We start from the raw sequence: 23,846 nt of genomic DNA, 5'->3' as shown, positions 1-23,846 counted from the left end.
TGAACCAGCTTTTACAGGATACCAATAAAGGAGAATGTTTATAGCTCAGGGTTGACATGAGGTGTCCTTGGCGCTCTCTGAGCTTGGTTGTTTTCTTGCAGACGTTTCATTCCCCTAACTAGGTAACATCATCAGTGCATCGCAGCATATAATAGCAGATCAAATGAGATATTATTTATGTGCTGTTTTATTTCCTTTGCAGCGGAATTTTTCCCCAAAATGTATCACACCTGTTTCTTCCTGATAACCTATCTGGCTCCATTGTGTCTTATGGTGCTGGCCTACTTACAGATATTTCAAAAGCTGTGGTGTCAGCAGGTGGGTCCTTTTGCTACGAAATCCGTCTTTCGGACTTATGCCAGCTAAGCCTTTTAACCTCAAAGGAATTGTGCAATTGATTGACAGGTAGAGTGATATCCATTGAAATAAATCATCCTCTGCAATGCAATATTTGCACCATCAGCAATCTAGCAAAAATAAATAATTCCATGCCCCTAACCAAGAGTTTATCAATTTAACGTTAATACTGAGATGTTATACATCCTGCTAGGAATGTTTATTTTTCCCCTGTATTTTCATATTTCTTAAATTATGTCTGAATGAAGGGATAAGGGAAGAAACTGAAGCATAATTTAAAATAAAGTTCTGATGAATATTTCCTAAACAAATTTCCACTGTATTAAATGCATTTACTTTTTTTAATATAATATTAAACAAGGGTCCTTGCTACTTCCATTCGTGGAAAATACATTATGTTTGATTTTTGAATGTAATCGTTGAAATGAGCATGCTGTGATTTGTTTGTTTGCTTGCTTGCTTGCTTAAAACACTGGTGTAGCTGCCCATCTTCCAACTCTGGGCGGCTCCCAATTATGTTAAAAGAACTAAAAACATATTTAATACTGGTATTAGTTATTCTAATAAACTCACTGCCATTGAGATAGCAGATATATCGTATTTAACTGTTAGAAAAATTAACAACCGTTATGTGTTTTCATCAAGAAAATCAGTTACAGTGGTACCTTGATAGTCAACTGCTTTGAAGCGCATCAGATTTGGTACTCAACGCATTTTGATGCAAATATTTTATCCCAGTACCCATTGTTTACTTGGTACTCAATGCACAAGCTAGATGGCTGCCTTGTGACTCACTACGTTATTCCTTATGAGAAAAAAAATATTTGATACTCATCACCCCTCCTAGAACCAATTAACATGAAGTACTGAGGTACCACTGTATTTAACAAGTAATCCTTATGGTTGTCAACCTTCTGTTTCTTATGTGTAAATGTAAAACGATTTCCACATTTTTAGCAGATGCTGTATGTCTTCGGAATAGAGTGGAGAGATTTTGGCTTGTTTAGAATATATATTCCCCTCCCCCCCAAAAAACCCAATCTTATCTTCTTTACTTTGATTTTTGACCCATTCATCCAGTACATCAAGTGTTTTACAAATGTGATATATCACAACGGAGAGAGAGAAAAAAACAAAGGGAAAAAAGCTAAATAAAAATACCAACAAAAAGAAGAAAGAAAGATTCGGTCCAATGTTTCCTCCTATTATTAGCCCTTGAGCACGTGGAATAATAATGATCAATTTTCCCATTCTAATTATCCTCAGCCAGTTTTGAGACAGAGAACAAGCATATCTTAGCAACCCAAGATTTTAAATCTGAGGTTATTCTGTCTTTCCTCTATAGAAGAGCAATCTATAATCGCATGTTAAATCCATAGCTCTTCCCACAGAGGTAAATCCTCAAATTTGTGGTATTTAATTCTAATGTGTATTTGCATCCTATAATACACTTTCTAACTTTACCCTATAATAAATTTTACCCTATAATAAACTTTATAACTATTGTGGAAACAGACTGGCCCTAACTAAAAGGGTTTAGACTTAAACAGTGTTGTTTCCCCAAGGATTCCTTCCATCTTCATCATAGGAAGATGATCACACTAAAGATGTTCACATTCTCTGTGATCATGTAGCCATGCTGATGAGTGGAAATGGATCTACTTTGCCACGTTTGCTGAGTGAGTAATCAGTGCAAAATTTCCCTTGGGTCAAAAACGGCAGCCATTAAGATTCCGATTGTTGTGTGCTCTCAGATTCCAGGAACATCATCCATCGCTCAGAGGAAATGGAGGCCGCTGCAATCCACAGCACAGACACGGGAACTGGGACCACCAGCACACTTGAGGATTAGTGTGGTGGCAGCTGAAATCAAGCAGATTAAAACCAGGAGGAAAACAGCCCGGATGCTGATGGTTGTGCTCTTGGTTTTTGCCTTCTGCTATCTCCCCATTAGCATTCTCAACATTTTGAAAAGGTACTTCCATGAGCAAAGTCTGGAGATATTAAAAATAGATAGCTTGGGTATCTGTCTGGGGTGTGAAAATATATTTGACAATAATTGGGTGGTGGTCATTTTTATTGAGAGCCTGCTATCTTTACAGGTAGTTCTTGATTTAGGACTACAATTGGAACTGGAACTTCCATTGCCAAATGAGGCAGTTGTTAAGTGAGTCTTCCCCAGTTTTACAATATTTTTTATCAGTAGTATTAGTTATTTTTTATCCTGTCTGTAGAGATTCTCAGTCATCCAGGTCATGGTTGTCCCAAAGATGCTTTTTTTTTCATGAGGCAACTGGTCTTTCTGGGTTTTTCTTTGAAGACTTTCACTTCTCATCCAAGAAGCTTCTTCAGCTCAGACAGGATAGTGGAGAATGGAAGGAGTTATATTCCTTGCAGACACAGCTGGCCATTTGCATCCTTTTTAGAGGGTCATTGAAGCACTTGGAGGTTTATCTGTGTCTTCGGGGTCACCTGAGTAGTGCTCCTGGTTCCTGTAGCCTGCAATTTTTTCTCTGGAATTTTTCTTTTTAACCCAGTCCTTATTTATACAAATAATTCAAAATGGCCAACATATTCAACACACCCTGCTGCTGTTGTTAAGCCAATGATGTAATCCTTAAGCAAATCATGCAGCCGTTAAACAAATCTGTCTTATCTCCCACTGACTTTGCTTGTCAGAAGCTGGGAAGGAGACAAAATGGAGATCCAGGGATGCCAGGATGCTAAAACCATCATAAATGCATGCCAGTTGCTAAGAGCTCAATTGTGATCATGTGATTGTGGAGACACTCTGCTGGTTGTAAGTGCAAGAACCAGAAAAGGTCACTGTTTTTTGCACCATTATAATTTTGAATGGTCATTCAACAAATGTATGTGAGTTGAAGACTATCTGTATTTTTTCCCCCCAACCCAAGCAATTGGGGTAGGATAAAATTTTAATGGGTGCTAATAGGATTTATTTTCATATAAGGTTCATTACAGGTCATTTCAAGGTTATTTGTCCTCCTCCCTCCCCCTCTGCTTTTTCATTAATAGGCTGGTTTTAAAGTTTAAAATACGTTAATAATAAAAATGTGTTTCTGAATGTTATCAACATGTCCTGAAAGAGGTAACATTGGAAGCAATGCAGGAAAGAGCAGTCAAAAGGCTGCAGGAGACACTTACTGACGCTAGAGGGCCCACCAGCCTACAGACTCAGCTGAAGAAACATGGGGCACTAGAAAGTATTGCTATACAAGAGGGGGAAATCATATTGTTCCAGTGAGAACTCTGAGAACAACATAAGCAAGAAGACCTCATACTGCTGAAAATTATCAACGCTATTCCTGAGGAAGTTTCCCCTTGGTCAGAGCTGGTCAGCAGAAGTTGGCCGGTAGATACAGACATCAAGGCCAACAAGGAATGAAAATCATTTTTTCTTATATTCCTCCAGATATGTCAGAATTAATTTTCCTTCACCTCCTGTCAGCAGTCTGGGTAGAAAGGGTTTGGGAGTTGGCAGTCCAGTACACCTGGAGGGCTCTAAATTGGAGAACGTTGGCATCCTTAAGGCTTTCAGTTCTTTTCAGATTATGGTTCGGATTAAGATTGCAGAGTTAATGCTCATCCTTCCCAGGAAATGTTACTGTTTGCATTTCATGCACTTAATGTTTCATCAAGTTTGGTGACCTCAATTCATGACTCAATATTGTCAAAAGAAATCAAATCAAATTGCGGGTTAGAAAAGTATGCATATTGAATGCCACATCTCTACTGAATGGGAGGCTGACTTTATAATGGGATGCACTGATGAAAAAAAAATGTTTCTGGTTTAGAACATAGAATAATGTTGGAAGGGACCTTGGAAGCCATCTAGTCCAACCTCCCTGCCCATTCCAGACAAATGGCTGTCCCGTCTCATTTGTAGATTTGGAATGTACACAATCTGGCAATACGTTGTACATTATATTACTTATTGTTATGAAACAGAACCGTATCAGCGATGCTGAAATAATTCTCAGCCCAGAGAACCCTTTCTTAGCGGCATTCACTGATTTCTGCAATAAATCCTCTCTTTTTTGTAGATAAATTCATACCTCTTGTGGCAGAGAACCCTGGAAAAGGGCCTTCTGTATATAATTTAAAAGCTCAGGCTGGCTTGGGAGAGACATAGTCTTAATTATGAGAAAAGGTATGAGTAGTCCCCACTCAGATATTCAGAAAAATGCCAGTTAGGAGTCAGTGGGCAGCATAAATCCACTCATTACTGTATATTTAGAAACTGATTATTATAGCATTTATCTAGAACACAGGTGTCAAACTCACTGTGTTACCTTGATGTCGCATGACATATCGTGACATTTTTTTGCCTTCATGGAGCTGGGATGGATGTTTCCTGCGTGTAATGCATTCGGCCCATGGGCCACCAATTTGACACCCCTGCCCTAGAATCTATACTTCAGACATGTATACAATTCTTCATTCAACTAAGATGAGCATGAGTAAACTAGTGAAGTGGTACTGTTATTAACAACATCCCTTTATCTGCTACTTCTTTGTTCATGAGTTGCTTTTATAGCATTTTTCATAATTTTGAATGTTTTTAATGATTAATGATGACAATGCATTTGGGTATTTATTGATTATGTTAGCTGTGTTATATCAGCTTGTTTGGAGAGACAGGCAACTAGATAAATTATATAAATAAATAAAAATGCATCTGGTTCTTGGTGTGTGTGGACCTTAGTTGTGTCAAGGGACATCCAAGCAACATGGCAATTGTATATAAGAGGTGATACATATGGAGAACACCCTTTGCAACTTCACGTTGCTATAGTTACGACACCACTGCACCCATTTGGAATTCAGAATTTTGATCTGTATACCGTGCAACTATTTTATGTGTTTATCAATATCAGACATATGATACGTTTTCTACTTCTAACATTTTTTCCTTCTTTTTGTAAGAGTTTTTGGGATGTTTAACAATGCTGAAGATCGAGAAACAGTGTATGCTTGGTTTACTTTCTCCCACTGGCTTGTATACGCAAATAGTGCAGCCAACCCAATTATTTACAACTTTCTTAGTGGTAAGTTGATTACTTGTGCGTTTTTATCATGTTAAAAAAACAAGAGAGCTGAAGAGTTAATGCAATGTATTTACTTTGCTGTATTCATGGTATTCTAAAAGAGAAAGATACTTTTACTACTGTTGTATAGAGGGAGGAAACAGAGACTTAAAGAAAATGCATCATTCAAGCAATCCAATAAACAGATCTAGAATTTGCGTACACATTGTTCAATATATGTACATTTATGTTATATATACATTTCATTTCAATATCAAACAGATTTTTACTTTTAGGTCACTTTTCCATTAGTTACAGGCATAAGAAAAAGGAAACAATAGACAAATTTCAACACAGCAGAAGATCTGCCTAATGTTGCAACAGATGATCTGCCTAATATTATTGATTGATTTGATTTGATTTGATTTCTATAGCTGTCCATCTAAATCAGTGGCTGGGCAGCTTAGAATTCTGAAAATACTGAACAATTAAAACAATAAAAAATATCATATGAGGTGTGTTCTCCTTGATATATAGGAGATAGTGATTTCATTCCTCATTAACTTCTTAACTAATGATCAAGTTCAAGAAGTTTTTAATATATCTCTTTGAATTTCTTGGTGCTTGGGCTAAAAAGAAGGAATTGGCCTTCACCAATATCTTCCTCTGCAAAACATTCCCTCATCTCCTGCAATCCCTTATGCTAAAAGAGCCCAGTAGTCCTGGATTTAAACCGCGGAGACTCTGGTTTGAATCCTCCCACAATCACAGAGCTCGTGGGGTGATTTTTTTAATTTTAAAAAACAGTCTTTCTCTCGTGTTCAGTTTATATTTACTGACAAAGAAATAAAGGGAGACTAGTATAGATCTGTTTCAAGCTATTTAGCTCTCATCAGCTAGCCAGTCAACACAAAAATAGTTTTGTCGTGAAAGCAACTGCCTGCGAAGGCTCCTGGACTGGGACTGAAAGGCGAAAGCGGAAGCAGTATGCTCCATCCCATCATTGGGTAAACCAAGTTGCCCTGATAGACCGGTCTCACCGGGGGAAAAAACACTTAGTCTTTCTCTCACTCAGATCAATCTAGACCATTTTGGGGATATATTCACAAAAACCACACTGTGCTCTGGAGAAAAATAGGAAAATAAATGCAATCTGGTAATAAAGGCTTCTGTACCTCCCACTGCATACCAAGAATGATTAAAAGTTGAAAACTTTTGCCCAGGATGCTTATAACAGGCTGAAAGGATGATTTTCCTGCTGTTTGCTTTGCTTTGCTTTGCTTTGCTTTGCTTTGCTTTGCTTTGCTTTGCTTTGCTTTGCTTTGCTTTGTTCTGCTCTGCTCTGTTTTGCTTTGCTTCTATCCTATCCTACCTTATCCTATCCTATCCTATTCTTTGCACCTTTAAGACAGCACAGATGTTCAAGCCCTAATCTCAGTTTTAAAAGATGATTTTGCTACATGCTTCACCAATTCTACACACAGGAATTCAAAATCAGAATAACAATTGCATACATAAATCATCTTAGAAAACCTGTCAGCCTTTCCAGGTAGACTGACAGGAAACATGACTGGATTAGCTAATTATTGTCAGGCTACATTAACAGAATCTTGCAAGTCTGAAAAATACAAATCTCCCACCATCTCCTTTACAGCCTGATAACCCAGAAAGGAGTCCCTTCTGAGCCTCTTTCTTCACCCATTATGCAGCTTTGGGCTATGCTTCCTCTTATCTGACCATTCCTTAGGCAGCATCTCTTCTTCCCTACCCTGCCTCCCAAGGCCATTCCCATATATACCATTACATCCCCCACTGCAAAGCTGCCATCTAGTTGCCTTCTCTGGATTATGCAAATCACAGCAGACACTTCGAATGGAAAAGAAACAAATGTAGCAATTGTGTTATGCATGCCCTATTTGGGAGGACATGGTCTGGCTGCTTCATGATGGTCTTGGTCTTTGATTCGACAGGAAAATTTCGGGAAGAATTTAAAGCTGCTTTTTCTTGCTGCTGCTTTGGTCTTGGCCATCACCAAAATGCCCCACCCAGAGGAAGAAGAAGCATGGACAGTCGGAAGTCCCTGACTACCCAGACCAGCAATTTTGATCATGCTGCAAAGCTCTCGGAACATGTTGCCTTGACTGGTATAGTCTCACTGCCCACAAATGGCCCTGGATTTATTGGGAGCTGAAAAATGGCTACTTTCTGTGATGAATCATTGTCAATCAATCTGTGAATCCAGGGACCAAAAACTTTGAAAACTGCAAAGTGAAATAACAAATTATAACAAAGATAAAATAGTCTAATATACAAAATTGGATGATTTAAAAAGAAAAGGAAAGAAAACAGAACTTTGTTTGGAAATGTATGTGATTTTTTCCTAGCATATACTATTCAACTGTAAGAAATGATGATTGGGAGACACATATGCACTCATTTTCGTTGGTATGATCTGCCGATGGGCTTGGTTCCTACCCAAAAAATGTTTCCTTGTAAGATTTAAATTACCAATAATCAAAAGGAATTGACCAAGGAAATTTACGAAATAATACAAAGAAATGGTAGAGGAAACATGTAGTGTGATTTTTTAATGCTTTTATCAGTGGCCATAGGAAGAGTCTGTATTTTCCCTGTGTAATGAATGTATTTTGTGTGTGCATGTAAGTTCTTTTGCTATCCTATTCTTTGACATTTCTTATGCCCCAGCAAGTTGGATCCCATTCCACTCTGTTCTCAGAGAGTTAAACTGACAGACAAGCAGATTAAGACCTAAATCCCTTATCTTTCTTTCAAACTTTTGCTTACAATGTAAACAATTAAAAAAGGTCAGGTCATTTCTTCCTTTCTCATTTTATGCCAAAATTTTAAGGATGTCCTGTTGGTTAATGGTGAACTTATTCTTCATGTCTGGTAGCTTGTGTAATCCAAACAGATGAATATGTTGGAAATAATAAGCAAAGAAAATGCTACTTGTAAGAGTCATTCACCTTACTTTGGAAAGGGGCTCACTCAGAGCAGAAGGACCAACAGCATTTTGGCATCCTGGCCCAGGCATCTGAAAGGTCAGAAATGCCTCTTTAAATTGTAATTGGAAATTAATACCCAGTCCTGATACCTTGTATGCTTTAGCTTCTATTTGCTTGGAATGCTGTCTAAATAAATAATTACTCTAATTGCCTAATGCTGTATATTAATATTTCTTTTTTAATTTTTGATGAACATAAAATCAGAGAACCTAAAGCTTTTAGGAAGGAAGAGAGAGAGAGAGACAGAGAGGGAGGGAATGAGAGAGGGAGGGAGGGAGGGAAGGAAACAGATATAGATAGATGGGAGATACATAGATGTTAGATAGACAGATAGAGATAGATAGAATACAAATAGATTGCAATAGATATAGAGATGATGATATAGATAGATGATAGATGATAGAGATAGATAGATAGATAGATAGATAGATAGATAGATAGATAGATAGATAGATGATAGATAGATAGATGAAAGATAGATGATAAATAGATAAAAGATAGATAGATGAGAGATAATAGATAGATAGATGTCTATGGAGATTTTCAGTCATCTAGGTCAGTGGTCCCCAACCTTTTTGTACCAGGACCGGTTTCAAGCAGAAAATTTTTGCAAGGACCGGGGGAGGGGGAGAAGAAGAGAAGGAGGGGGCTTGCAGCTATTCGAGCGCCCGTTTCACTTTCACCCACCCGCCATGCGCTTCAATCCACAGTGTCCCGTTCTGCCTGCCTGCCTGCCTGCCTTAGTTTCTGGTTGTTTGGGAGCAGCTTCGGCTGAGAATAATAACTATTCGCCTCTTTTACTCAGCCGAAGCTGTTCTGATTCAACCATTAACGAAGGCAGGCAGGCAGGCAGAGCGGAGCACTGGGTTGAACCACGCGCGGGCGGGCGGACAGGGTGGGGAGAAACGGGCGCTTCGGGCGACAGGAAAAGCTCCCCCCCGCTTCTTTGAAGCAGTTTCTTCCTGGGCTGGTGGAGGAGCGAGAGAGCGACTGAGAGAGCTGACCCAGAGAGAAGGACAGGCTTGTTGCTTCCTCCCTCCCCTTCTTTCATTTGTGTCCTTGATCCCGATCCCAGCAGCATTCACCGAAGGTGAAGAAAGCCGCCATTTTTTAAAAAAAAATTCTTTGCGGCTCGGTAGAGAGTGCTCCACGGCCCGGTACCGGTCCGCGGCCCGGTGGTTGGGGACCCCTGATCTAGGTCATAGTTGTCTCAAAGGTGCCTTTTCAAGAATCAACTGGACTTTCTTTATTTTTCCTTGAAGATGTTTCACTTCTCATCCAAGAAGCTAGCTAGTCCAGTTGCCTCTTGAAAAGACACCTTTAGGACATGAGAGAGAGGGGGGAGGGAGGGAGGGAGGGAGGGAGGGAGGGAGGGAGGGAGAGAGAGAGAGAGAGAGAGAGAGAGAGAGAGAGAACATATATCATTAACACAACAGATCTTCAAATATCACCTTCAAAGACCTTGTAAAGACCTTTACACAAGTAAATTAAACATATTTTCATTTTTATAGTTTTTCTAGCAATAAGCAATATCTATCTCACACATTCCCAAATGGAACTGTATATGGAACTGTTTTGACCTGCTGCCCAAACTTCATTTCTTTCACTTCCACTTGATTTATATAATAACAATTCAATAAAAACTTTTTTTTGTTCTTTCCAGAATTCCTGCACTAAAATTCTATTGCACAGAACTGGATTTGAATGACTTGTTTTCCTCCATATTTCACATTCCCTACAGCTTTATAAGAATCTATGTCCTTCCCAGCTCACCTTCTCCAGATTTTGGACCAACATTCAATGCCCTTGAACATTTCCTGTTGATTTAGAATTATGAGAATCATTGACTAATCAAATCTAGAGAACTGTTGCTCCTCTGCTGTTGTAGAATGATGCTTATATGTGCCTTTCCTCCCACATTTACATATTGTTTTCCCTCTATGGTTATCAGCCTGGCAGCACAGTACACAATGCAGCAGATTTCACATGTTTCAGTAATAAATTATGCCCTTGGACTTTTGCCTGCTTTCAGCCTAGAGAAGATCTACTTCTCTTTTAATAATCAGTAGTTTTTCTTCAGGACCATGAAATCTCAATCAGCTGGACCACAATTTTGGCTTAGCATGATGTGCAAGCCCAATTCAGGTGATTAGCTTATGGATCAGTGTGCTGTTTGAACCCCAAAAATTGGCTTCAGTTTTATTTAACTGCATGTAATGTGTTCATATGTCAAGTGAACATGGGCTGGTGAATTATAATGAAATTCAAGCACAGAAGGAAATTCAGGAATCCAGCCAAAGGCGAATTGGCTATTTTCCTGGCTTTAATGAAAGAGTAGATCGTTATTCAGCAAGCATATTTGATCAGCGCTTGGCTTTTTCGTCGCTTGGACCTCTCCGACAGGTGTGAAAGAGAGAGAGGCTGTACTATCTCTCCAGCAAACGCAGAGCCGGGAGGCGGGAAAGCGGGCGGGTGTCCCGCCGACTCTGATTGGATCAACCGCAAGCGTTTGCTGCGAGCGGAGCGCTGTCCGACGGAGCTTGGTACTGAAAGGATTCCTCGTGTTTAAAGGGAGACTTCGGAGAGGATTAAAAGGCAACAGGTAGTTTGCTGTGCTCAGTCTACCTGGAACCTTCTCAGCCATGAAGTCCATTCTGTTCGTCGCTGGTAAGTTTGCTCTAGTTTAACAGGAGTCTCTGTTTCTTCTCTCCCTCCCTTATCTCATCCACCTCTATCTATGATCTCTCTCTCTCCCTTTCTCCCCTCCCCCCATTTATCATATTTATCTATCTGCTATCTCATCTAGATATCATCTCACCTATATTTATCTATATCTATCTATCTATCTATCTATCTATCTATCTATCTATCTATCTATCTATCTATAACTGGGATGATTCCCAATTATATTTGCTAGGATTGCAGCCTTACTTGCCTGCTCAAGGGGTAAAAAGAGTCACCTCGTGCAGAGATGGGCAGCAAACAAATTTAACAAACAAAAACATTAAAAAATAAATAAAATATTGGGCAGCATCAAAATGTGTGCCCAGTGTGTGTCTCTATAACTTTCCCAATTGCACTGAAAATAATAATGGGTAGTCTATCTATTATCTCCAAGATCATTTTCTTTCCTGTCACTTTCTCTCCTTCTTCCCCATTCTATTTTAACATGATAAAAAGAAACAATGGCCTTAATTAATTTTTTTTAAGCCAGTTTGGACTAGTGGTTTAAGCACCAGCCTTAGGTATGAAAGGCAGCTGGGTAATCTTGGACCAGTCACTCTCAGCTCTGGGAAGCAGGCAAGGACAGATCTTCCAAGAAAACTGCAGTTGCCAAGAGTTAAACAATGACTTGAAGACACCCAAAATAACTTTTTAAAGGCTAATGTATAAGCTTGTATGACCCTTTGGGTAGAACAGGATTTAAAATATAAATAACCAAATTATTCTGTTTGTTTCCCCCCTCAATCCTTAATTACACTTTCCTTATAGTTGCAATTATTTTCTGTCTACCTATAGTTTTCATTTATGATCTGATAAGACAATAAGTAATTAGCTCACACAATCCATCAAACCCAAAGGGCTCAAGGAACACTCCTCCTAAGGTTCTAAAATTTACCATATTCAGACTTACTACAAGGTTTTTGTTTTTTGTTTTTGCTTTTGTTTTCTTTTTTGGAGAGAATCCCATGAGTTATATACATTTCAAGAGGATCGTGGAAATACAGTCAAGATGAGAAAGAGAAGCTATGTGCAAAGATTGTCTTTTTGTGTTTGTTTTACTTCCTCCCCCTATTTCTTTTGGGAGCTTTTTCATTGGCTAGATTCAGATCCTCAGATGTTTGTCTTCAGTTAATATAATCTGCATGGAGGTGAAAAGCAGCAAACAAGTTCAGGGAATTCAGTGAAGGAAGGGTTTCACCGTCATAGTCAATATTTCGTGTTGTGTTGGAGATAGAGTTGCTATTCAGGCCAGCACCCATTTCAACTGCAAGCCACACGATTCAGAGGCCAACAAAAATGTTAGAGTAAATGTGTTCTTTCTGCATGAGTAGCTTTCTTGCGCCCAGGGCTACAACTGCTGTGTAAAGCCTTTAAATGCTTTCTGGCTCTAGACACTTCCCGAGTCATTTGTGCTTCTTGTTCTTAGAGGCCGTGTCTGATTGGAACAGCTCTCATCTATCCCTGGTAAGGTTAGAAACAAGTTATTGATGAACAAGTACTAACTTCATGCTGCAATACCATCCCCAGAATAGTGTTTCCTTGGTTTTATGATATTTTCCTTTTGGGAGACTGCTTTTTGCTAGAGATGTCATCTATATTTAGTCAATATATTTCAGTGGATGTGCTGACCTACTCAAACCTATAAATATCCAGTAGACATGGAAGTGGAAGCCTTGTTTAAACAAATGTTTGCAAAGTAAAAAGCCTAAGAGCATGCAAGGCCACAAAATAATGATTGCTACAATTAGTAATTTTTCTTTTTTGGCCAGGCATGAAAAAAGGAAGGAAGAATTAGCGAATATAGGCATACAGAATGCATTAATGTAAGACTGAAAGGATATTTTGTGTCTTAGCTTCCTTTCTCTCTTGGTTAGCTACAGGTTTAAAACAGCAGTTTTAAATAAATCCAGAAAACCTGATTAAGCCGTGTCACTCAGCTCACTGTAACCTGCGAGTGAGTTTTACCAAACCCTGATTTAAAAAAATAAAAACAAAACAATTTTCCAACCAGTTGTCTTGGAATTTCATTCCTACAATACAATCCCTAATGGTAAGATGAGAGGGGAAAAAATTTAATAAATAAATAAATAAATACTGGACAGAATGGCAGTGCCCAGGGATTGGTACCTAGTTGGACAAGACTAATATCATATCATATCCCTATTTCATTAGGCATTTTGGGAAGCCCTTCAGACAACTGTGTGCTTAAAAAAACATACCAAGCAAACATTAGCAAAATCTATTCAGATTAGGCAAATTGGATATATCATATAATTTTGTTCTATAAGTTGGACCAAGATTCAGTTAGAAAATCACATTTGTTGCACCAGCAACAGCAGGAAATGTCAATATATAACCCATGTAGACTGCTATATACCCATGTAGTAGTCCAAGGATGAACCTCTTGAGGGAGCTCATTGATGTAGAATTTCCTTCTACTGTATTTCTAACCCAGACCCCAAACCTAATGGGGCAGGTAGTTCCCTAATGCAAATAGTTCATTGCTGCAGGTGCAGCTTCATCAAAGGTAAATGATGGTTCTTACTTAATGATTTGCAAATGGGCATCTGCATTGTTACTCAAGAATCTCTTTGGATTTTCTTCAGAACAGATATGCACAGGACTGAGCTGTAATTGAAAGCGTGTCCTATGAAAAATTCCCATAATTGCAGTTTTTCCAGGCTTCTTTCTTTTAGGGAGGGTTTTCCTATCAGTTTAATGCATCTTTGATAATAATTCATCAGGACAGCATCAACCTGGGAAAGTCCTGATAACTGTACTGGAAACCAAGCACAAGAGACGTTAACTAAAAGCAAAAGCAGGATGGAAAACAAGTTGCTAAATGTGGGAGTGAGTTCGGTATCTTTAAGACACTAATGAAGATTTAGTCTCCAATCCATGGGGATATATGGAATAGAGAAGATGGATGAGATGGAGATGGGGAGAGAGAGATGTGTGTGTGTGTGAGAGAGAAAGAGAGAGAGACAGAGAGAGAGAGAGAGACAGAGACAGAGACAGAGACAGAGAGACAGAGAGACAGAGAGAGAGACAGAGACAGAGAGAGACAGAGAGAGAGAGAGAGAGAGAGAGAGAGAGAGACAGAGAGACAGAGAGACAGACAGAGACAGAGAGACAGCGAGAGAGAGAGACAGAGACAGAGAGACAGAGACAGAGACACAGAGACAGAGACACAGAGAGAGAGAGAGACAGAGAGAGAGAGAGAGAGAGACAGAGACAGAGAGACAGAGAGACAGAGACAGAGAGACACACACACACACACAGAGAGAGAGAGAGAGAGAGAGAGAGAGAGACAGACAGACAGACAGACAGACAGACAGAGACAGACAGAGACAGACAGAGAGACAGAGAGAGAGAGACAGAGAGAGAGAGAGACAGAGAGACAGAGAGACAGACAGAGACAGAGAGAGAGAGAGAGAGAGAGAGAGAGAGAGACAGAGACAGAGAGAGACAGAGAGAGAGAGACAGACAAACAGACAGACAGACAGGAGAGAGAGATATACAGTTTGTTCTCCCTTTCATCTATTCCATCCTGTGCATATCAATTTAATTGCAGTTCTTCCCATTCCTGGTCAACATGTCCCTATTTATGTTAGTTAAGGATGGTGCGAATTATAAACTATTCATTTGGGAAAGGAACTGAGCCCAGTGGAACCCACATTTTATATCTCTGTTTTCTCGGGAGCCTCTGATATTTTTAAATTTGGTGTTGTCTTGTGCCTTTTACAAGGTTTTTTCTTCTTCTCTTATTATTATCCATATGTGTTGTAAGTCACCCAGAGTTATCTGGTGAAGATAACTGGCCATGTACATTTGGTTGATCAATAAATGAATAAATCAGAATAAATAGCTAACATACTGAACAAGTGTAAATGAACCACACTTTAATCAACTTATATTGCCTGATTTGCAGTGCTGGTTCTGTATTCCCTGGATGCGTGTGCCTGCCAGGCACAGACGTCAAAGTGTCAACAATTGAAAGAGAGATGTGTGGCTGCAGGAAATGGATGCGAAAGTGTCTGGAATTTACTTGAAGAAGTTTGTTACATTTCAGGTAACTTGTATAAAGCCATATAGTGCGGAAAGAGCATTTCATACAACTTCTGTAAACATTTATATGTAGAACAAAAGAAAAAAGGAATTGCTCTTAACAGATCCCAAGAGGAAAAAAAATCCTCTGGTTCAAATTATAACTGTGAATATCCCAGGCATTTGTTTTTTTAGTAAACAAAAAAAAAAGCTGAACCAATCACTATCTTTAGATCAAAAATTGAAGGGTAAACTTTTCCACCCAAAAGTTTCTTTTGTATTACTCCCACTATTCCGTAATAAAGGAAACAATGAGGAAAAGTCTGATTTGGGCAAGATTATATCTCTGGCCTTTTAGCTGAGTAGCTGAGTCAATTTTATGACCAAGCCTCATGCTACCTGTAAAAGAAAGGTACACCATTTAACACAACTCCTAACCAGCTGAAGAGTAGACTGAAGTCTTGTTATTTTTCTAATTAAATGTTGAACACCATCCAATGTGCCTCTGAACTGTGACCTCTCTGTCTCTGAGCAACCGAGAAATGTTGCACAACCCTAAAAATCCCCCCTTCCCTTGGCTGGAGGACTTTTATAGACTTTTGCCCTGATTTGTAAAACTTGATAAAAACTGTGGTAGGTAATTGTTTACATCTTTCAGGGGTAGTTCATGTCACAAGAAGATTTTTAATGGCATACATTAACACCCTCTTGGATCTTCATCCAAAATTTTAAATTTGGTCCAATCTAAATATAGTATATAAAATCATACATTGCAATGTCCTACCTGTCAATGAATAGTTCAGCTTCAACCATAACAACACAAGAGCAAACAATAGATACAAACTCAAGGTTAATTGCACCAAACTTGATTGCAGGAAATACGACTTCAGCAACAGAGTGATCAATGTCTGGAATACTCTACCTGACTGTGGTTTTTTTTCCCCAAACCCCAAAAACTTTAATCTTAGACCTTCTACTATTGACCTCACCCCTTTCCTAAGAGGTCTGTAGGAAGCGTGCATAAGTGCACCAACATGCCTACCGTCCCTGTCCTATTGTTTCTTTTATTTTTCTTATATGTATCCATGTATTCATAACTATGTTTTTACTTATACCTATTATCTTGTAAGCAGTTGACAAACCAAATAAAATAAATAAAAAATAAATAAAATTGTAGAAGTAAAATGTTGAGTCTTGATCGTGTCACAGATTTTTCTTAGAAAAATGAAATGCTGATTTTCATAAACATATATATATAGTAACAGTATTGTATTTCCAAAATCTAGGCAACAGCTGTGCAATAAAAGATTCAACCAACTGTAATAAAATAATTCAGTTTTTAGTTGACCAGTTCCCAGAATTTAAAGACTGCATCTGCATAAAAGATAACTGCAGCATCAGAATGTGGCTGGGGAAAAAATGTTCCAGTGACAAAGGTAACTGTCGGCTTTTTGCTATCAGATAAAATAAGAGTGTTGTATAATGGTTTTGTGCTAAGAAAAAAAAAACACTTCTCACTTTAAGGAACTCATCAAATCAAGCAATCATATGATTATATCAACCAACGTCTAATTAGAAACTTCATGGCTCTTGTAAGCACTTGTACTGGACTTTAGCTTGCTACCCCCCTCAAAAAAATGATCACATTCATAAAAATGAATATTTTGAAGTCATTTCTAAATTACTACTTAAAACAGCATGCAGATTAAAGCCTGCCAGATGCATATTCTAACTTCTGGAATTGCAAAACCACCCCGAACAGAAGCCCATTAATTCCAGCAATAGCTTCTAAATCAGCCATTTTTATACAGGGTACAGCAAGAGAGGGAGAAAATGGTCGAATGTCTAGAAATTGTTCAGCCGAAGTGGAGGAGAAACGTTGCAGAGAAAGGCAATTCTACGGACCAAGTTGTAATTAAACAGCTCTCTGGAAAAAAAAAAGAAAAACAGCCACTTGGACAGTATTTGAGTGGAATAAAATCTGTAAAAAAAGAAAGTGCCTTATTCTCTCACCTGTCCTCTTGAACTTTTATTATGACCATTAAAAGGAGCCCTTGTGAGGAATAAAGAACAGGCAATAGACAGCTGCAGCGTCTGTGAACGAATGTCATCTAATGCAGGGCTCTCCAACCTTGGCAACTTTAAGACTTGCGGACTTCAACTCCCAGAGTTCCTCATCCAGCTTTGCTTTGCTTTCTTTTTCTATTTTCTTTCTTATTTTTTCCCCCTGGTTCCTTGTTTTATTTTTCTCTTCAAGGGTTTGTATTGGTTTGATCTTGTTAAAAATTTCTTCAATAACTATTATATCTTAGAGAGAGAGAGAGAGAGAAAGAGAAAAAGCAGTGCTTCTGAGAGTTGGATGGCCCCTCTCCTATTGGCCTTCTAGAAAGCCTTAAAAATTGGGCAATGGATGATTGGATGACCCTGCTTAGGAAATGATTTTAAGATGGGGACAGTCTGGCATTTGGCCTTGATTGTGTTATGTAATTGTCTTAACTCTGTTTTTATTTTGTTTCGTCTTTAAATCCTATGTTAACTGACCAGACTCCCATTTTGCAAGTGGAATAGACTAGTCATATAAACTGCAAAACAAACAAGCAGACAACTTTGGGCTCCAGAGTGCCACTGAAATGAAAGCCCTATCATTGCAATCTCCTGAATCCTTATCTAGCACCTGTTACTAAATCTGGCAGCACCACTTTCTACTGTTGTCTTCATTTTTAAGCAGGAAACACTCTAAATGGTGGCACAGGGCCTCGTTCATGTCTTCCTAAGCCTGGAGGAAATATCTAAAAGTTTTCTGGCTCAGCCTACCTACATGACATGCCCTCACCTTCCTTCCACCCTTGTACCACCTGCTGTATTTTCCTGTCACCCAAGCAAATTCAATCCATATTATCAATATCCTCCTCCTCCCTCCTCAACTGTCCCTGCTGCAGCATCACAGGAGATGCTCTGTCAGTGCTGCCATCCTGCTTCACCCCATCAATATGCAGATGCCAGAACTGCCATGCACTTCAGAGGGGAGGAAGCTAATAAGAGGGGGGGGGTCAAGAAACAGGAAAACAAAAACCATAACCAAATGCCTGCCAGGGGTATGAGCTAATCGACCCCAAGGTTACAACCAAGGGAATGGAATGCAGACCATCACTGAGCCCACCAAAACCTTGGGACTTTTACCAAAACAATTTATTTGAATCTAATTGGGCACCTGAGAGGTAACTGGGGAGGGAGAACCTGGGAAAGAGGAAAGTAATTAGTCAGCTTTTGTGCTCAAACCTCAGATCTGTTTTTTTGTTTTCTATCCTGTAACCACTTGGCTTTCGTAAAGTTATTGTTCTGACCCAAGCCTTGTTCAAATCAAATAAACACAAAGTTTATATAAAATATAAAATCAACATAAAAGCAGACCTTTTAAATGCATCTCTGTGAATTCTGTTCATTCACAGCAAAGAGTCATTAAAACTAATTGTCCCAGGTAATTAGTTGCCCTATTATTTGTAACACTGCCAAGAATACAAGATTAAATGCAGAGAAATATTCCAAACCAAAAAATATCCAAACACAAACCAGAATAGACAGGACTTCCACAGAACTTGAGTTGAAAGAACTTTTGCTTCCTGCAAAGGCCAACCCGGGCTGGCTTTTATCCCTTATGGGAGGAGCCATCACCTTGCAGCCTTACTCCCAAGTCTCCCGTGCTGTTTCAGCTGCTCTTTCCTTTGAGAAGTCCTGTGCATGCACGCACTGAGCACAGAACCCCGGGATCCTCTTTGTCAGTTCTGCCAGACTCCACAAGCTCCAAAGGCAGCACCCCACTCTCCGATAGTCCTGGCCCCATCCCTGCATCACACACAGGGCCCTCATCTGAGTCCTCGCTCTCAGAGACCTCAGCCGTCTGCACCTGCTGCCGGCAAGCTACAATAGTTATTCTTTCACTACACGTGCATTCAAAAGCTCTTCCTTTCTAAGCCACTGAGTCGGGACAGATCTGACACATCATCCCTGACAGTCTGACACATTTTTTTTGTAGACATAGATAACAAAGAAAAGAAATCAATTAAGGCTGAGCTACACTCATCCTGAGGTCCCAAGAGCCCCATATGACCATGACACTTCTTGGATGGAATTGATCCCAGAGACTTTCAAAACTGTTGCTAGACTGTAAAGCTGAGCATCCTTCCTAAATGCTTCCAAAGAATGTCTTGGTGCTCAGAGCACATCCCTTCTCTGCCATTTATTATTATTATTATTATTATTATTATTATTATTATTATTATTATTATTATTATTATTATTAGTCTTGTGAGCCTGGGGAAAACCCGCTGCTTTAAAGAATTATTAAATTGGAAGACAAAATTATTATTATTATTAATATGTAAAGGAAATGAAAAGAATCTGAAATGAACTCTTATCTCTTCACAGGGAACTTAGAATCTTCCTCCAGCACAGATATTCAATTCAGACCTCCGGATCAGATAAAACCCCCAGGGATGGTCCGCTCAAACCAACTTGGAAATGACTGCTCGGTTGCCAAGGATCTCTGTCGAAAAGACCACACCTGTTTTACACAATACAAGACATTCCAGAGAATGTGCAGAGCAGAGGTAGCAAAATGCAGCCTAGAAATGGTGTTAGAGCAATGCTTTGCCGCATGGAAGCTGCTCAAAAAAACAGTGATGGGCAGTTGCACGTGTCCAGAGCCTGTGCATAAAAAATGCATTAAAATATGGAAAAATATCTTTAACAACACATGCTTGCAGTACACCCAGGAATATCAAGACTCTGCCACTGTGAAAGAAACATATGCAGTTCAGGAAACTCAAAGCCACAATCCAGGTAAATGCTTTATCTTTTAAACCACAGTCACTTATAAGGAAGTTGCAGCCTTGAATCTCTCTCTTGCATTGTCTTTCCTCTACTCCCTACACAATACTTATAGTTTCACTGTCCCTTAGATTATGCTGCACTGCACAGTGTCTTACATTTCTTGTGGTTGTACCATCAGTTTAAGACAAATGAAGACAAGTGGCTTGAGAGTCAGAAAGGCTCAACCTGAAGTCAATTGATGTATAGTAAACCATGGTTCAGATTAGGATGAGTTAGTGTCTTTCACACAGCTACTGATTTCAGTACTCTCCAAATTTTTACAGGTGACATTTTTACAGGTTTTTACAGAATGTTTTCAGAATCTAATAATTTCCTAGTTGGTAAGGCAAAAATCTGAATTTTGCTTTTAAGTAGATGTTTATAAACTTGGGTTGTAGAAATGATTTAAAGTTGTAAAAGTTTGAGTGGCTAGGGGAGACTAACCTTTAGATTATTATTATTTTATTTCATACACAACTAGAGTCAGCAACCATGCAGCAGAAACTCAATTCTATTTGTAGACAGTGGTTACTGCCCTTCTTAGACATCCCATCAAAACAAAATTTCTATTGTATACAGATAGTCCTTGACTTAACATTCTTTGTTTAGTGACTGTTTGAAATTACAACAACACTGAAAAAAGTGACTTATCACTAATTTTCATACTTATGACCACTGCAACATCCCTACAGTCACGTGATCAAATTTGGGCACTTGGCAATTGGCATGTATCTATGACAGTTGCATTGTCCTGGGGTCATGTGATCAGTAGAGAAAACTAAAGTCCTACACTTAGGCAAAAACCAAAAGTACACATACAGACTGGGTGAAACCAGGCTCAATAGCAGTAACTGTGAGAGGGATCTTAGAGTCTTAGTGTGGACCACCAGCTAAATATGAGCCAGCAGTGTGCAGCAGCAGCCAAAAAAGCTAATGCAATCCTAAATTGCATTAACAGAGGGATACAGTCAAGATCAAGTGAGGTACTAACACCACTCTATAAAGCCTTAGTAAGACCACACCTAGAGTACTGCATCCAGTTTTGGTCACCACATTATAAAAAAGATGTTTAGACTCTAGAAAAAGTACAGAGAAGAGCAACCAGGATGATTAAGGGACTGGAGGCTAAAACATACAAACGGTTACAGGAACTGGGCTTGACTAGTCTAGTGAAGAGAAGGACCAGGGGAAACGTGATAACAGTCTTCCAATATTTTTTTAAACAAGTTTTATTCAGTTTTCCACATTTTAACATCTCTTTTTAGAGAACAGCATGATTACAAGTTTCACATATATATACAAATATGACCATAGTTACACATTCTATTTTTGTATTCAATTTCTTGTCTTAATGATGCTTTTATACATTTTCTATTTTATTATATTGTTCCAAATGTTTATCTCATTTTTAATTCACATATATTAACTTCATAATTATTAACATTCCTTCTATAAATTGGTTTCCCCCCTAACATATCAGTTTAAGTGTGCCACCTCTAAGTTACATATTCATTATCTCCCCTTTTAAATCCCATTAAGTGTTTGACATTTCATTACCTAAAACATTAATATTAATAATCCCATTTAAAACTACATAACATATATAAATCAGATTCTGCATGGTTTCCCCTTTTTAATTTCCTAAGGTTTATCTACAATTTCAAAAAAAAATAAGGACATATTAATCTACTCATTTCATCCTAGACCTTGATATTAATTCCATTTCAGCTCTCCTATAACATTTCATTTATTTCAGTATATTTAATACATGTATGCCATTAATTATTCCATTCATATTTAAACAAGATAAAACAAAATCAGCATTCCAATCCTAAAAGTATTTCAATATATTTGATAAACATATTCCATTATTTGTTACAATTATCTCTATACATAAAGGAAAAGAGCATTGCATTATCAAAAAATAACAATTCTATTTTCCATCTTATCAATCTATATGTCCCCATTTCACAACTACAAATTTATTTATGTTACTCCCCAATACCTTGCAGAATCCCCTCTCCAAATATCATTCAGCCATTATCTCTATGTCTAGTTAAACAATTTCCCGCATTTTAAAAAAATTCCCATTTTTCTTGGTTCTCAAATCCTGTTTCCTTTTCTTTCCTTTCCCTAATATTTTCTCCTTTATTCTTTCACTCCAGTTTTTAACCCCTTCTCTGTTTATAACTCCCTTCCGCCCTTCAAATTTCTGATGTTTCTTTCCTTTTTTAATTTTCTGGATATTCCCCTCTTTATTCAATTTTCCACATCTCCGATATTTATTTCCAACTCATTTCCTCTTTCTTTCCAGATTTCTTTGTTCTTGATAGTAATTAAAGATGGCTCCTTCTAGGGTTTGCTCCACCTCCTCATCTATCCTTTGTCTTTGCTGTTCAAACTCCGCAATCGCATCTTCAAAAAATTTAAAAACAAAGCCCAGAGTTTCACCTCATTCTTTAATGTTTCTTTCATATTTCTAAGTTCCATTTTTAATGCCTGAAGAGCTATCACCATTTTACAGCTTTCTAATTAGTCCAAATAGTGTCTTAAAAGTTAATTTCCAACAGTCCACTTTTATTTTCTTCCTCTCAAATTTTAATCCTCAACTAATCCAATGCCAAATCCATATCAGAATCCACAATCAATCCAAGGGCAGAATCTTCGTATTTCTTTCTTTGTTTCCATATTTCAATTTTTCAAAGTTCTTGTTTAATTGTATCAAGTTTCCTTGTATTTTTAAGAAACAGAGTCTTTTAAAAGAACACAAGTTATGTTTAACTCAGATGGCACTCTTTGTTCTGACAAGTCCACACCTCCTCTTTTCTTTTTCCTTCCTGAATATTCAGAGCCTTTTAAACTACAATCTTTCAAGAGTGTCAAATCCAACTGATGTTAAATTTTCTCTTTAACAATCTATAGTTCAGTTTTATTAGTGCCTATATAAAATCAAGGACATCCGGTGAGAAGATATGGCGAACAGAGGTGCTGAAGCTCGCTCTGGGTTTCATGCTATCTCCTCTTGCTGTTGGAGTGACCCTTAGGGGTGCACACATCTTGTAGAGAAGTGTGCCAGTGTGGGGAGACTCAAGTCGTGGTGTGGAAAAGGTGATTCTCATCGCGACGTAGAGAAACCCTGTGGAGACCGACAACAACAGACTGTCAGCAATGGCAGTCCTAAAGCCTTGATCGTTGCATACAAGAGGAAGTGAGTGAGTGACAGACTGTGGTGAATGCAGAGTGCGAGTGAAAGAATTTGTGATCCTGATTGAGCATTGAATATTGGAGTATCTTAGTCAGAGCGAAGCCCAAAAACAGCGGCCAAAGCAGATATGAGCGGCGGCGAAAGCGAAAGGGCTCGTGAGATGGAAGAGGATAAGGATGCGAGCGATCGGACAGAGAAGATAAGAGAATCGGAGGGATCTGAGAGACTGCTAATAATTGGGGGAAAGAAAAAAAAGAAGAAAGAAAGTACAATAATTTAATTTAAGGAAACTTTGAAGGATTTGAATTGTGGACTTTAGGGAAAATTGGAAGGACGAATTTGAGATGGGGGGAGACTTGAAGTAAGGAATTAAATTACAACTTTAAATATTCCACGAACGAAACTGAATAATTTACTAGTCTCCTTTTGGATTATTGGACTGGAGCTGTAGTAAGTGGAGAAGATTTATTAAAGAAAGAGACTATTTGAATCTAAAAATTGACTTGTTAAACTTTTAAATGAAAGGAGAAATGACTACAGTGGAAAGTGTGGTGAGATAGTGAAATCAGA

The 23,846-nt window shown here is 38.5% G+C and overlaps 2 protein-coding genes across 2 annotated transcripts in view; both read left to right on the top strand.

Annotated features, from left to right (window-relative positions):
- HCRTR2 (hypocretin receptor 2) overlaps positions 1–8,443 on the top strand; it is a 36,880-nt gene extending 28,437 nt beyond the window's left edge. Inside the window, exons 4-7 of the mRNA XM_026665119.2 lie at positions 203–318; positions 2,112–2,332; positions 5,305–5,426; positions 7,376–8,443. Coding sequence (XP_026520904.2) covers positions 203–318; positions 2,112–2,332; positions 5,305–5,426; positions 7,376–7,596 — 680 coding nt within the window. The 3' untranslated portion in view covers positions 7,597–8,443. The remainder of the gene's footprint in view (positions 1–202; positions 319–2,111; positions 2,333–5,304; positions 5,427–7,375) is intronic.
- Positions 8,444–10,986: 2,543 nt separating this feature from the next.
- GFRAL (GDNF family receptor alpha like) overlaps positions 10,987–23,846 on the top strand; it is a 35,686-nt gene continuing 22,826 nt past the window's right edge. The window contains exons 1-4 of the mRNA XM_026665118.2: positions 10,987–11,098; positions 15,087–15,227; positions 16,489–16,638; positions 19,628–20,041. Of these exons, the coding sequence (XP_026520903.2) occupies positions 11,074–11,098; positions 15,087–15,227; positions 16,489–16,638; positions 19,628–20,041 (730 nt within the window). The 5' untranslated portion in view covers positions 10,987–11,073. The remainder of the gene's footprint in view (positions 11,099–15,086; positions 15,228–16,488; positions 16,639–19,627; positions 20,042–23,846) is intronic.

This window comes from Notechis scutatus, chromosome 1, assembly GCF_049901735.1.
Source record: "Notechis scutatus isolate UNSWTSFEM ecotype Mainland chromosome 1, rNotScu1.2, whole genome shotgun sequence".
Taxonomy (NCBI): Eukaryota; Metazoa; Chordata; class Lepidosauria; order Squamata; family Elapidae; genus Notechis; species Notechis scutatus.
Note: the sequence above shows the minus strand (reverse complement) of the source record. Positions and strands in the feature narration are given on the sequence as shown.